Below are 13076 nucleotides of genomic sequence, written 5' to 3'. Positions count from 1 at the left end.
CTTGTGTAGCATTCCTCTGCCACGGTGAACTCTGACCTCCGGGGCTGAGGGGGGGGTTTGTGTCCTGTGATGAGGTCACTGAGAACGTAGGCGTGGGCGAGGGTGGCGGTGGTGGCGTTTCAGGCAGCACTGCACAGCCCCCTGGTGGTGATGGTGGTGGTGGTGATGGTGGTGGTGGAGAGACTCTGTAGGGTTGATGGGTGAGATGGCCTGTGGGAGGGAGAGAGCGGGGTGGAGGGGGGGTTAAGGGTTGGGGAAGGGGGGGGGACAAAGACAGAGGATAGACGGTGATCATGAGTCGGACTCTGGGGTGGTGGGGGTGGTCGGGGTGGTCGGGCTGATGGCGTTCTGGTAGCTCTGGTAGCAGCTGTTGGGGGACAGGGAGTTGGGGTCCGCCAGGGGGCTGGGGCCCAGGTAGTTGCGGTTGGCAGGATTGGGCGAGGGCGTATCACCGGGGTTCTTGCCGCCGAGGATGAAACGTGACTCGTCCTGCTCCTCCAGGTTGGACATGTCCTTCATCATGCAGCCCTTGCGGTAGGAGACGGACAGCTTATTGGAGCCGTCCGACAGCAGGTTGAAATGCCGGCAGATGAAGACAATGGGAAGAGGAAGCATGGCCACGACGATGAGAGCAAAGCACATGGCCAGTGCCCAGGGTGGGTAGCTCTGGAAACGCTCCTGAGCCTGGAGGGAGAGAGAGAGAGAGAGAGAGAGAGAGGAGGGGGGGAGAGATACACAGAGAGAAGATGAGGAGTTTTAAGTGAAAGAGAAATGCTCCTGTATGGCTTACAGTATATACATTTCAAACACAGACACACACACACACACACACACAAACACACACACACACACACACACACACACACACACACACACACACACACACACACGCTCACACACACACACACACACACACACACACACACACACACACACACACACACACACATACACACACACTCACACACACACACACACACACACACACACACACACACACACACACACACACGCTCGCACGCACACACAGACAAAGACACAAGATCACTGACCAGTTCCTCGACCCAGGCGTTGTATCCTGGCGGGCTAATAGTCATCTCGATAACTGTGGCTGAGATGAGCACGATGAGACAGATAGGGGAGATGTACTTCCACGTGTAGAAATAATACATGTGTGGACGGAAACCTAGCATGTCCTCCAGGTCCTGCATAAACCTGAGACACATACGGAAGCACACATGGTTTCATAAAAGAAACAAAATAATCCCAGTCATCTCCTTCAGTTTACAGTTTGCCAATCCTAATCCTCTCATACATATGTTCTCTTAATAAGAAAATCTACATACCTTTCTTTTCTAATTTTTAAATATATTTTAGTAATTAAAAGTTGCATGTACATTACACTGATTGGCCAGCCTCATTGTTATTTTCATCATCCTAATCATCATCATCATCATCATCATCGTCATCATCACTGTGATAAATGTAGTAGTTATGTAATCAATCAGTCACAATCATAATCATAATAATCCACACACATTTCAACCACAGTGGTGATTGCCTGTCTGCCGTTTACTGTTGACAACGGATCATAACACTAGGACACTGTGAGATGAACGTGACTCTACCTTTTGGTGCCGTAGATCCAGGCCACAGAGACGTTCTCCAGGATGACCACGACGGTGAGAGGCAGACCAGCCGAGTAGTCATCAAACATGGTCACAAAGTAGTTACCAGAGCGCTGGACGAAGAGCAGGCCACAGAAGAATGCAAAGATGCAGCAGCACACTGAAAGAGAGAGAGAGAGGGCCGGGGTGGGAATAGGACAGAGGAAAAGGGATAGGAATTAATCAGAGAAAGTTTGCAATGTGTGCAGGTTTTTTGTTCTCTCTTCCTCCAGATGAGTCAGAGGTGGAGATTAATAACCCATTATGGAACATTATGGAAACATTTAGTAATGCTTAGATACAAAAAATCTTTATGTGCAATTGTACTGGAACAAATGTGTCTATTCATTTGTTTGTTTTGTTTTTTATAACCATGATAGGTGATAATAGGAAAGCCACAGTCTTCTGGAGCTCACCTGTGAAGAGCTCCTTTTGGACTTTGTAGGTGTCGAGGACTGGTGTGGTGATGCCAGTCATGGTGCCGATCATGCTGCCCAGACCCAGGTTGATCAACATGAAGAAGAACATGACTGACCAGAACGGGGAGGCTGGGAAGTGAGTCATGGCCTCGGTGAAGGCAATGAAGGCCAAGCCTGTACCCTGGACCGACTGCAGAGAGAGAAAGAGCGAGGAGATGGAGACAGGAAGGGGGAGAGAAAGGGGGAGTAGAGGAGAGAGGAATGTAGAGGGATAGATAAGAGAGAGAAGATACGAGGGGAGAAAGAGAGAGAGAGAGTGAAAGAATGGAAGAAAGAGAGAGAGGGAGGGGGAGAGTAAGATTAGAATTTCGAGGCAAGAAATGTAGAAAGACAAGCTGGACTTGTGGAGATGTGTCGGATTAAGACCCAGAGTGGATGAGATTAAACTCAGACAGACCCACCTTGTTGAGCTCATCCTCCAGCAAACAGGCGTCCAGACCCAGCTGGTCGAAGCTGTCCTCCTTCACAGTCTTGATGACACCGTACATCTCAGCATAGTCTGGCGTGCTCAGATGGGAGAAGTTCACGTGCGGAGGGATGAGGTCATGACTCAGTACGTTAGTGTTCAGGTAGCCTAGGATCTTCTCTGCATTTCTGAAGAGATCACACAGAAAATACGTATTAGATCACTGAGAAAAGGTTTATAGCATGGGTTTAAAGACCTGAATCTGAGACGAGAATGGACAAAAAATATACAGTATGAGATGAGTGTGAGGTGGTCACATGGTCACATTAAAGCGGGCTCCCCTTGATCTATGGCACAATGCCATTCATGCCACAAATCATGTGAAGGCAGTTAAAAGTAGGACAGCTTGATATCACATCAAATGACTGTAGTAAGTACATGTAGTATGTCACTTATTTAGAAATAGCCTCTGAGGGAGTGTTAACTTACTCAATAACACACTTCTCATTCATAAGATTGGCCTTGAAGCCGAGCACGGCGAACACCACCAGAGTGGCCAGGATGGAGGTGATGAAGTTGATGAAGGACACGAGCACAGCGTCAAAGTGGCAGTTGTTGTCTATCTTGTTGTAGCTGGAGAAGGCAATGACTCCACCGAAGCCCAGGCCCAGGGCGAAGAACACCTGGGTGGCTGCCTCCCTCCACACCTGCGGCTCCAACATCTTCTCCAGCTGTGAGACAACATTAACAAATCCACTGATTTACTTGAATGGACCAGAAGAAAATACAAAGAGAAAGAGAAACGGTTGCCTGTGAATCTCACCTTGGGAGTAAACATGTGTGCGATGCCATCTATGGAGCCCTTTAGCATCAAACCCCGCACGAGGAAACAGAAGAGCACCACGTAGGGGAAGAGAGAACTGAAGTACATCACCTGGGAGAAGATAGGAAATATAGGCCTTTAGTTCAGTCAGAATTTTTTATATAATTTGTTATATTATTATCTTATTTATTTTCATAATGTTATTTTATTTATTATTATTTATCTAAATAATAAGGCTTTGGTCCAGTTACATATTTTTCAATACATATATTTCCAGCTCAAATTCTTGTCCCACCCCCACCTCCCTCCAACAACCATCGCCCCCTACCTTCCCGGAGGATGCAATGCCTTTGATGACAGCAAGGCAGACGATGACCCAAGCGATGAACAGAGATATGACCATTTTGACGTTCAGGCCGCCGCTCTCTGCAATGGTGCTGGTAGTGTTGAGGGTCTGCCGGTACCAGAAGTAGGTGGTGGCTGAGCTCTTGTCACACTCTGGCTCCACAACTGTAGAGAATGGTGGTCAGGGACAGAGATGGGGAAGGTTAGCATATTATCATTATGCTCTGACGACTGAGCATGCTCCGAAACGTGCCAGCAAATAAGCTTTTTGAAGGGACCATGTTGCCATCCAGAACCTCTTTTGCTGGATTGTCTCTCTCAGACATTAGTATAGAAACAAGGTCATCCTCACACTTGGTATGCAGACTGTGTGCACTCATTCAAGATGCTTGACAATTTTTCTGTGCTCATATTTTCACCTTTTATAGTTCAACCTTGGGGAAGTGATACATAGATCTAGGTCTGGAGAAAGCAGTCTTATACCTCCTCACACTTTACTGAAGAAACACGCACACACACACACACACACACACACACACACACACACACACACACACACACACACACACACACACTCTCTCACACACACACACACACACACACACACACACACACACACACACACACACACACACACACACACACACACACACACACACACACACACACACACTCCCCACTGGCTAGTAGCCAGCTCATGTGAGTAATACCAGTATCTATTGATGGCAGGTAGATGGCAATGTTCAGCAGAGGAAATCAAGATGGCCTCTTCCATAATTCTATTTTTATTCTGCTTGCTCACTCTGTCTATGACTGATGGCATTCTAGGTTATCTGCAGTAACTCTGGCAGTATATGCTATATATCTCTGTCTTTTCCCTCTATCTCCCCTCCTATGACTTTCTCTCTTTTTTTCAAAGCGTGTCTCTTTGTTTCTCTCTCAGCAGCAGAATAGTTTGAAATGGCAGCAAATGAATGACCTTGGGCTCTGTTCTGAGGGCTGGTTTGACTCTGCCACTATCAATGTGAACCACAGTCTATCTCACAGCATGTGGTTTTAGCAGAACTGGGGTCCCACACACCCAAATGACTGACAGGGTCTTTTATCGACTATGACGATAGCAAGAGGTTGACTCCTCAAACCGGACTAAAGCATTAGCAGCAGATGACCTGGGATGCTACTGTAATACTGTAGGGATAGCTTGGATTAAGTGAAAATGCCACTGCACTGTATTGTAGAAAACCCTAAACACCATTGTGCCAGATTACCTAACATGCAACAGAAAAAAAATCTATTTGTTAATTGAACAAATGTCATGTTATTACTTTGTTATTAATTTTTTGCCTTGTTATGACTTTGTTATGTGCCATGTTATAACATACGTATGTTGTACACATAAACCTGTGAGGAATTGCCGCAGTCCTGGCATTTGGGTTCAGTAAGTATGAAACACAATATGTTACAGTGCAATGTTTGATGCCTTATGCCTCTGTCTCCGCTCTATCAGAAGCCCTCTGTTAGAGCATCGACACTCCCGTACTCACTGCTGGCTGGCTCACTGCTGAGTCACAGGAGGCAGAGAGAAGGGGAGATGAGAGGGGATGAGAGGAGAGGAGAGGAGAGGAGAGGAGAGGAGAGGAGAGGAGAGGAGAGGTGCTGAGTGATTCTTGGCACTGGGATTGTGTTATCATCGCCTCCTGATCTAATAGAGCCTCTGAGGAATTTAATCTGGATTATCTCCATCTGAGTCATGAAGGAGCCTCGTCAGGAAGATAACACCATCATCTAAGCTTTACCCAATAGGGCCTGCTGGGTTTACACACATGACAGGATCCAATTCAGAAGTTTGGAACATCGTGGTGGTATACTATGAACCACAAATGTGTTTTTGAGACTTTCCAAAAATATTGTGCAAAGGATAAATTCAGATCAGAAGGGATAACATAAAAGAGAAAATTGGCTGAATAAATACTCAAATTCATAAAAGAAATCCACAATATACAAAAAAAGGCTACTTGGCGACATTCGGTTAAAAGACATGAAATATTACATAACTGACTCATAGGAGAGAGATTGACCTCAATATTCAACAATAAACCCATTCGTGGCCTACCCTCATGGGATTCATCCAGGTTTTTTTGCACAGAAACAGATAATAAAGTATCTAATCTAATCTAATATCCAACATTCTCTATGCCCTCCTCCTCTCTCCTGTCTTTCTGTGTTCAGTTGTAATGTCAACTCACTGGCGAGTGTTCCGTTCCTCCTGATGGGGCACTCGGCCCAGGGCAGTGGGTACTGGAAGGACTGGAAGAAGTAGAAGATGCTCCAGCCTATGATGACATTGTAGTAGAGACCCACAAAGCCACACACCTGGAGAAGAGGGGGAGGCACAGCAATGTTACAGTAGAAAGGATTCACCCCTGATGTCCCTCTAAGATCCAGTCTGTGGATAGCAAGTTAAACGTCTATAGATAGCTTCCTTGTTGAATATCAACCAACAGACATACAGTTGACATGTTTACCAATAGTCTGTTGATAGTCTGCAGAGCATCCGTATAGATCAGTGGAGGCTGGTGGAGGTAGAAATCGGTGGACGGGCTCATTGTAATGCATGGAATGGAATGAGGAATGGTATCAAACACACATGGTTGATACCATTCCTCATTCTATTCCATGCATTACATTGAGCTCGTCCCCCGATTTCTACCTCCACCAGCCGCCCCTGCTATAGATGGACTTTCCAAATATGTCAAGTCCCTATCAATGCTGGATGTCAAAGCCAAGGGGAATGGTGTGATGGATGTGTATTTTGTTTATACATAACCAGAGACTATTACAAGATCAATGGGCAACTCTACTCTATATCATAAGCAGGTGCAGAGGGAAGGACTAGTGAGCACATGAGGCACCATCCAGCCTCATGTTCGCACATGAGGCACCATCCAGCCTCTGTGTCAAGAAGGACATCTTGCAGGAGCTAAACAAGGTCGGGAGAAACCCATGAATTATTGAGAGCACTCTTTCAGCGGTTTCCACAGTGATGTCTTAAAGGGTATTTATAGCCATTCCCGCATTGCTCTGTCATATGCCACTCCAATGAGGGTCGAGTTCCCAACACCCCCCCCCCAACCATCTCCACTTCGCTCTCTCTCTCTCTCTCTCTCTCTCTCTCTCTCTCTCTCTCTCTCTCTCTCTCTCTCTCTCTCTCTCACCATCCAGGTGATCATAGGAGGAGGGTTGAGAGGCTGGGGTGGCTAAATTTATCCTCCTTCTCAAAATCCTGTGTATTCATCTATGCTTTAAACATAAACAATAAACATGCGCGAATGCTTCCCTAAGTCAATTCTTCTCCTTGGTGAGATATCTGAAAAGCCGTAAGTAGCCATGGGTTATTGTAGGCATGGGTTATTGTGATGGGGTGACTAGGAGATTATGTGATGTGTGAGTCACTGGGTGTCCTAGATGCCCAATGTAAGAATTGGGGTTATTTAAATATATCCTTAGAACCATAAACCTTCAGATAGGAAGACAACACAAACAACAGCTTTTATCACAAAAGGGATTCGGCCAGTGGGCGTTAAATACAGGGGGACAAAAAAGGGGCTGGTGACAGGTAAAAAGAAAATTGCAGATGGTGACAAAACGGCATTTGCAAAGGCAGTGAAGCATAGTGTTAGTCAGGGGAGAGAGCTAAAGTGTTGGCCTATGCAGTAAAAAGCTGCCTAAATAAATCACAGTCACTGAGGTAGTTAAATTCATCTTGAAACCTAAACACATTCAGCCAACAGTCCAACTAATTAACCACACGGTTCGACACAGCCATCCTCCCATGGTACTGATCCTTATCAGAATGACCCACTCCACTGACACCTGCAGGTGGTCAGTCTGCTTTCCTGTGGGGTCACTGTCTGTTACAGTCTGTGAAACAACATCATCTTCACATAAGACATACCTCATAAAATAAAGCCTGTAGCTTTTGGAGGGTAATCAATCACTCTATACATTGATTTATCACATTTGCTCGAGCTGTCATCACCACAACCACACATGCTGAAATCTCCTCACCATCAGACTGGAGACCCCAATCCCGCCCAGACGAGGGCAAACGTAGTTCCACACTCCGATGCTCCCGCGCCGGATCTTCTGACCCACCGCTAGCTCCAGAAAGAAGAGCGGGATGCCGATGAGGATGAGGAGGATGAAGTACGGGACCAGGTAGGCACCTGAAATACATCATACACCATACTGGAACTACAGTCTAGATACTACAAACAAGTTCAGAGGTTACTCACCTAGCTAGTTCACAGTGTTAATGCTTCACTTTATTATTATTATTATTATTATTATTAATAATAATAATAATAATAATAATAATAATAATAATAATAATAATAATAATTTATGACATGCTTTTCATTATACAAGAATAATTTCAAAGTGCGTAAAATAAAAAACATTAGTAAGCATTGTATATATATTACTTAAATACCTTAAGTTTCTGTAACAAGACTGCACATTTCATATACTGTATGATTATATATGCACACTTAGTTTTGCAGAGTAGTTCCACTACATGTGGTTCAACTATTAGCTTAACTGCATTTCGCAGTAGCTCAGTGGTAGTTAGACTAAATTCAAATCTTAGTAGTGTTTACAGCAGCTAATTACTTTTTTTGCCATGTAGCGGTGTAAGCTACTGTCACTACTCACAACATTTTATCAAAATAAAACAAAAAAATATAGGAATTTAACTATTATTCCAACCCTTGAACATCAAATGTAATGTAATAATATATAGCATTTATCTGAAGCAACTTACATTGCAGTGAGTGCATACATTTTTCAATACACATAGTCTCAGCGGGAATCAAACCCACAATCTAAGCGTTGTTAGCACCATGCTCTACCAACTGAGCCACAGAGGACCACAGGTCCCTACTACTATTTCTTTCCTTACTGCCTCTGGTCTCCCCACTTTGCTCCACCTACCCCGTTTTTTTCTCTCTCAGTGATTTTAGAGTGTTTCAGTCACATGCTCTCTGTCACATGGACTGATGGGTCATCTTTTTGGCAAACTATATTTCTCTCAAGGGTAGCTGTAGTGTAGTTTAATGTATTCCCTTGTAAAGTAATTGGTAATCTAGTGAAACTTTTTCAGAGTAACTTCCCCACCACTATGCACATTGTATGCATAATTGTGGCTGTGCCACTGGCTTCACTGCTAAATGAAGATGTCCTTCTGAGCTGTTTCTAGAGCCTCCCATTACAAGTAATTGTTCCTCATTTCAAAGGCTGAAGGGAAGGGGACAGGGCAAGCTGGGTGACAGTCCAGCACTCTGCTTGTTCGTCATTAAATATCATATTATTCAGTCAGTGGAGAGGAGGCCAGAGCTCTGAACCTCAAGCCTCTGTGGTGCTTCATTTGCACTCTGACAGTTCTGCATCACTTGTCTGCCACTGCAATATGCAATAGCTTCTCGTTGGCTGACAGATTTGAAATGGTTCCATATCACGCTCTCCCCTCCTGCAAGCCCGAAACTATCCATCCGTGAGAGCTATTTTTATATTTTATTAGTTATGATGGGGGGGATGTTTAAATTTGGTCCTTTCCATCTTAATCCAGGAAGGCTTAGTCAGGATGCCAGTGTGGTTGATGTGCAACGGGGTAAGTCATCATCCGTTGTATATAAAGGGATGCTAAGACTTATGGCAGAGTAGTCATAGTACTCATACTAATACCTCAGGACAGAAGTACTGTTGTGTATGTTGCATAGCCCACAGCTCATAATGGGTCGAATAATATGGCATAAAACAACCAAGAACGCAGAGAGAGAGAAATATTATTCATGTAGTTAGGATGTTACAATTCAACAGGGACCAGAGGTTAGAAAGATCAGAGAGAGAAATAAGTAAATCCACCTAACAGCTCTTGGCCCCAAGCCAGAGTGTCCTCAGATCAGTTGACAAATACTGTGCCCCTTCAGCCGAATCCAATCAATCGCAGCTTATCTGAACTGGGGCCAGCTCAGAGCGCTGATATATGGTTCGCTCACTGAGGTAACGAAACGGCAAGAGAGAGAGAGAGAGAGAGAGAGAGAGAGAGAGAGGGAGGCGGAGGGAGAGAAGGAGAGAGAGGGGGAAAAGAGGAGGCCTAAAGAGCGATAACTACCCAATAACGCGTCTCCATTTAATGTGCCTGTAATTGGCTGTCAGGAAGCCGTTCTTCTGGTCACATAACCGGCTGGTTGGTTAAAGAGCCAGTAAATCCTGCCTACTCGTAATATATCAGGACAAGAATGGGTGTGAGACAACAGGGGTGACAGAGGACATCAGTCATGCTGAGGTTAAAGCCCAGGGTAATGGTGTGGTCTTTGAGGTGGAGAATCGTGTATGTCTTAGATATCAGAATTATGACAAGGGATAAGCCTCTAATTTTTTATGCTGCTGTTATGTTAAAGTAGTGGCCTACAGTTCACTTGAGCACAAAAATAAATCTGCAGTTCACCTGATACAATACACATATAATAGAAGACGTTTGCGTCTGACTTTGTCACATACATGGGGATGCAATCCAGTACATGAAATAATTTATGGATTAGCTCTCTAAGAGACAGAGAGGTATGTCTGACAGTGTTTAGATGCATCATCTCTGACGAGTAGTGGCTCTAAACTACAATAACAAAGCCAACCAACACTCTGTGCACCTCTATGTGCAGGTACTCCTGACACAAATAGATAATCATCATCGTCACGATACATTCTCATACATTTTTAATTGAGAACTATCCAATTTCTGTTGATCAGAGTATCAGTTGCGCCGTGGCCTGCCCCAGTGGCAGGCAGTAGTAATCAATAGCAAGTGCTATATTTAGAGCTGCTGGGCGGTGTTTGTGGAGCGCTGCTCCTCTTTTGGCAGCCAGGCCTGACTAAGATGGCGGGCCAGTGTAGCTGTCATGTACTGTTGTCTCTGCAGTCTGGGTCACTGAGCTGCTAGGTGAGCAACAGACGCTACAGTCTTCATCAGACAGTGGTAGACAGGAAGACGTAGGGGAAATGACCTTGTAGGTGTGCCCCTTTCCTCTGAGTTTAATCCAATACAAGTCATATACTATACAGGCTATGTGGCACACAGGTCACTCTTCATATATATTGATTGTAGCTGTAATACTTTCATTCTAAGTCAGCCAGGCCTCAGTGAGGCACTGTCTCCCACTCACCTCCTCCATTCTTTTGGCACAGGTAAGGGAAGCGCCACACGTTGCCCAGCCCCACGGAGAAGCCCACCTGGGCCAGGATGTACTGCAGCTTGCTGTTCCAGGCGGGGCGGCCATCGTTCTCGGGGACCTCGAGAGGCAGCGGACCCTTCTTCCCAGCGGCACCTCCCACATTCAGGGCGCTGCTCTTGTAGTCGAGCGGCTCCTCGTGAGCGAGCAGGTCGGCCACCGACTCTGTGACATGCTCATGGAGGTGGTCGCGCTGCGTCACCTTGCTGTTCTTAGGCATCAGGGACGTTGGGGGGGGGGAGCCGGGAGGGGGGTGGGGGGCGGAGAAAGAGAACGAGGTAGACAGAGAGACAGAGATAGAGAGAGGAGGGTGCAGGATGTAGACACGGAGTGGAGGGGTTGGTGGGTTGTTGCTAGGTGCGAGATGTTGAAGAGGGAGAGGGAGTCCAAGATTCCAGGTCTGGGCTTCGGTCCTGTGAGAGCAGAACAAAAGAATGAAATATGTCACTGCAAGAAAACTCAAGTATTTTCTATTTTACAAAAATCTGAAAGGTCAAGGCCTTATGGCTGGCAAAAAAGGACATTTAACATCTGATAGACCTAGCCAAACAGAAGACATTTAACCGGTCTAACTGGTCTTTAACTGGATCTCTTTTGGATGAACATTCAGTAGAGCATGAACTTGTTATCACACCTTTACCTTTTGACAAGTATGGAGTTTGGGAGGAGAAGGATCATTATCATTGATTCCTGACATGGCACTCAAGTTTAATTGGAAGTTGGCATATCTTTCGGTTTCACTGTGGGCCTTAAGTAACACTTTTAACACAGGATCACTGACACAGTTACCCTGTCCATTTACTGCTTGGCCAGCCAGGCTTGTAATAAGATGCAGGTCTATTACACACAGTCAAGTCTCTCTAAAAGCTTTAAAGACTACTTTAGTGAAAGTGGTTGCCTTAACATAAACCAAAATAAATGACAACTGAGTGGTACTCAAAGTAATCTTAAAATCTCCAGCATACAGTTGGACGACACTGTGATAGTAAACTTTACTCTGTACTGAGTACTCTGTTAGTATACTATACAGTATGATAGTGAACTAAGCCTTTAATTGTGAGTATTTTTAGGTCTACCTACATTATGCTAAATAGAACACACTAACATACTTGGTATTTATACCTGCAAACGATTGAGGCACGGGCACTGGCCCAACACCCATTACCGCTCCCTAAAGCCCTTAAGATACAAATGCCTTAAGTACACAACCAAGGAAAAGGGGAAAGTGAGTGTATGGTGTTTTTAGGCAACTGTGGAATCATTTGACCACACAGATTCTCCCTGTCAGTCAAAAAAAAAAGCAGATTAGGCCCCCTCAGTGTTTTGGTTTGAAACATTCCCAATGTCACAAATTGTCCTACTTCATTTTTGTGTTCTATGAGCTTAACTTTTCGGGAAGCTTTTTCCTGTAAATCCCCTAAATCCTCTGAACCTTGCAGCAGCAGCAGCAGCAGCAGCAGCAGCAGCATCCTCACCCGCCCCTATTTCAGGGAGTGGTTGGTTTAGTCCAAACATAATGGAGGAAAACGAACACGAGGCGCTGGGATGAACCGCAGTCATGCGTTCTCCTGATCCACGTCACAAGTCTGGTGTAGGGCTCATTACTTATTGAGTGAGTCGCTCCTCAGCCATTATCAAATCTCACCAATGACTGAAATACATTGTGGCAAGGCCCCAGGGGATGTGCGAGGGCCGCACTCTATTCAGGGGGACAGAGAGAACAAGAGGACTCAAAGATCTGGGAGATGCCAGACCAGTAGTGTCCCTCAGATGATGTGTCAACCTTACACTTCCTTATTTGTGTTCATGGGCTGTGGATAAGGGCTGTGACTGGGTCCCATATGAAGCAGAAGCGAGCATAGCTACAGTAGGTCTTGTTGTAAGAAACAAAAGGGAGGGAAACAGGGGATTTTAGGGCTGTGTAGAGGCCACACAAAGGACAGAGAGCTGCAGTCCAAGCTGTGGCAACATCTTGAGAGGACGATGCCTGCTGCCTCCATGACGTCTGCCTCACCTCATACGGTATGACGCAACAGCAGTGACGCAGCTCTCCTGGTCACGACACAGCCA

At 45.4% G+C, this 13076-nt stretch overlaps 1 protein-coding gene across 1 annotated transcript; it reads right to left on the bottom strand.

The window, feature by feature from the left end:
- Positions 1–291: 291 nt before the first annotated feature.
- On the bottom strand, positions 292–11226 carry LOC310803241 (sodium-dependent neutral amino acid transporter SLC6A17-like; the record flags this gene model as incomplete). Its single annotated transcript, XM_083667941.1, has 11 exons — positions 292–684; positions 1053–1215; positions 1629–1788; positions 2084–2276; positions 2548–2740; positions 3042–3283; positions 3376–3486; positions 3704–3885; positions 5967–6093; positions 7789–7946; positions 10941–11226. 11 exons carry the CDS (start codon positions 11224–11226, stop codon positions 292–294), a joined length of 2208 nt encoding a protein of 735 aa, XP_083524067.1.
- Positions 11227–13076: the final 1850 nt, after the last annotated feature.

This window comes from Argentina silus (genome assembly GCF_951799395.1).
Source record: "Argentina silus genome assembly, chromosome: 4".
Classification (NCBI taxonomy): Eukaryota; Metazoa; Chordata; class Actinopteri; order Argentiniformes; family Argentinidae; genus Argentina; species Argentina silus.
The sequence above is the reverse complement of the archived record's forward strand: the minus strand, read 5'-3'. Positions and strand labels throughout refer to the sequence as shown.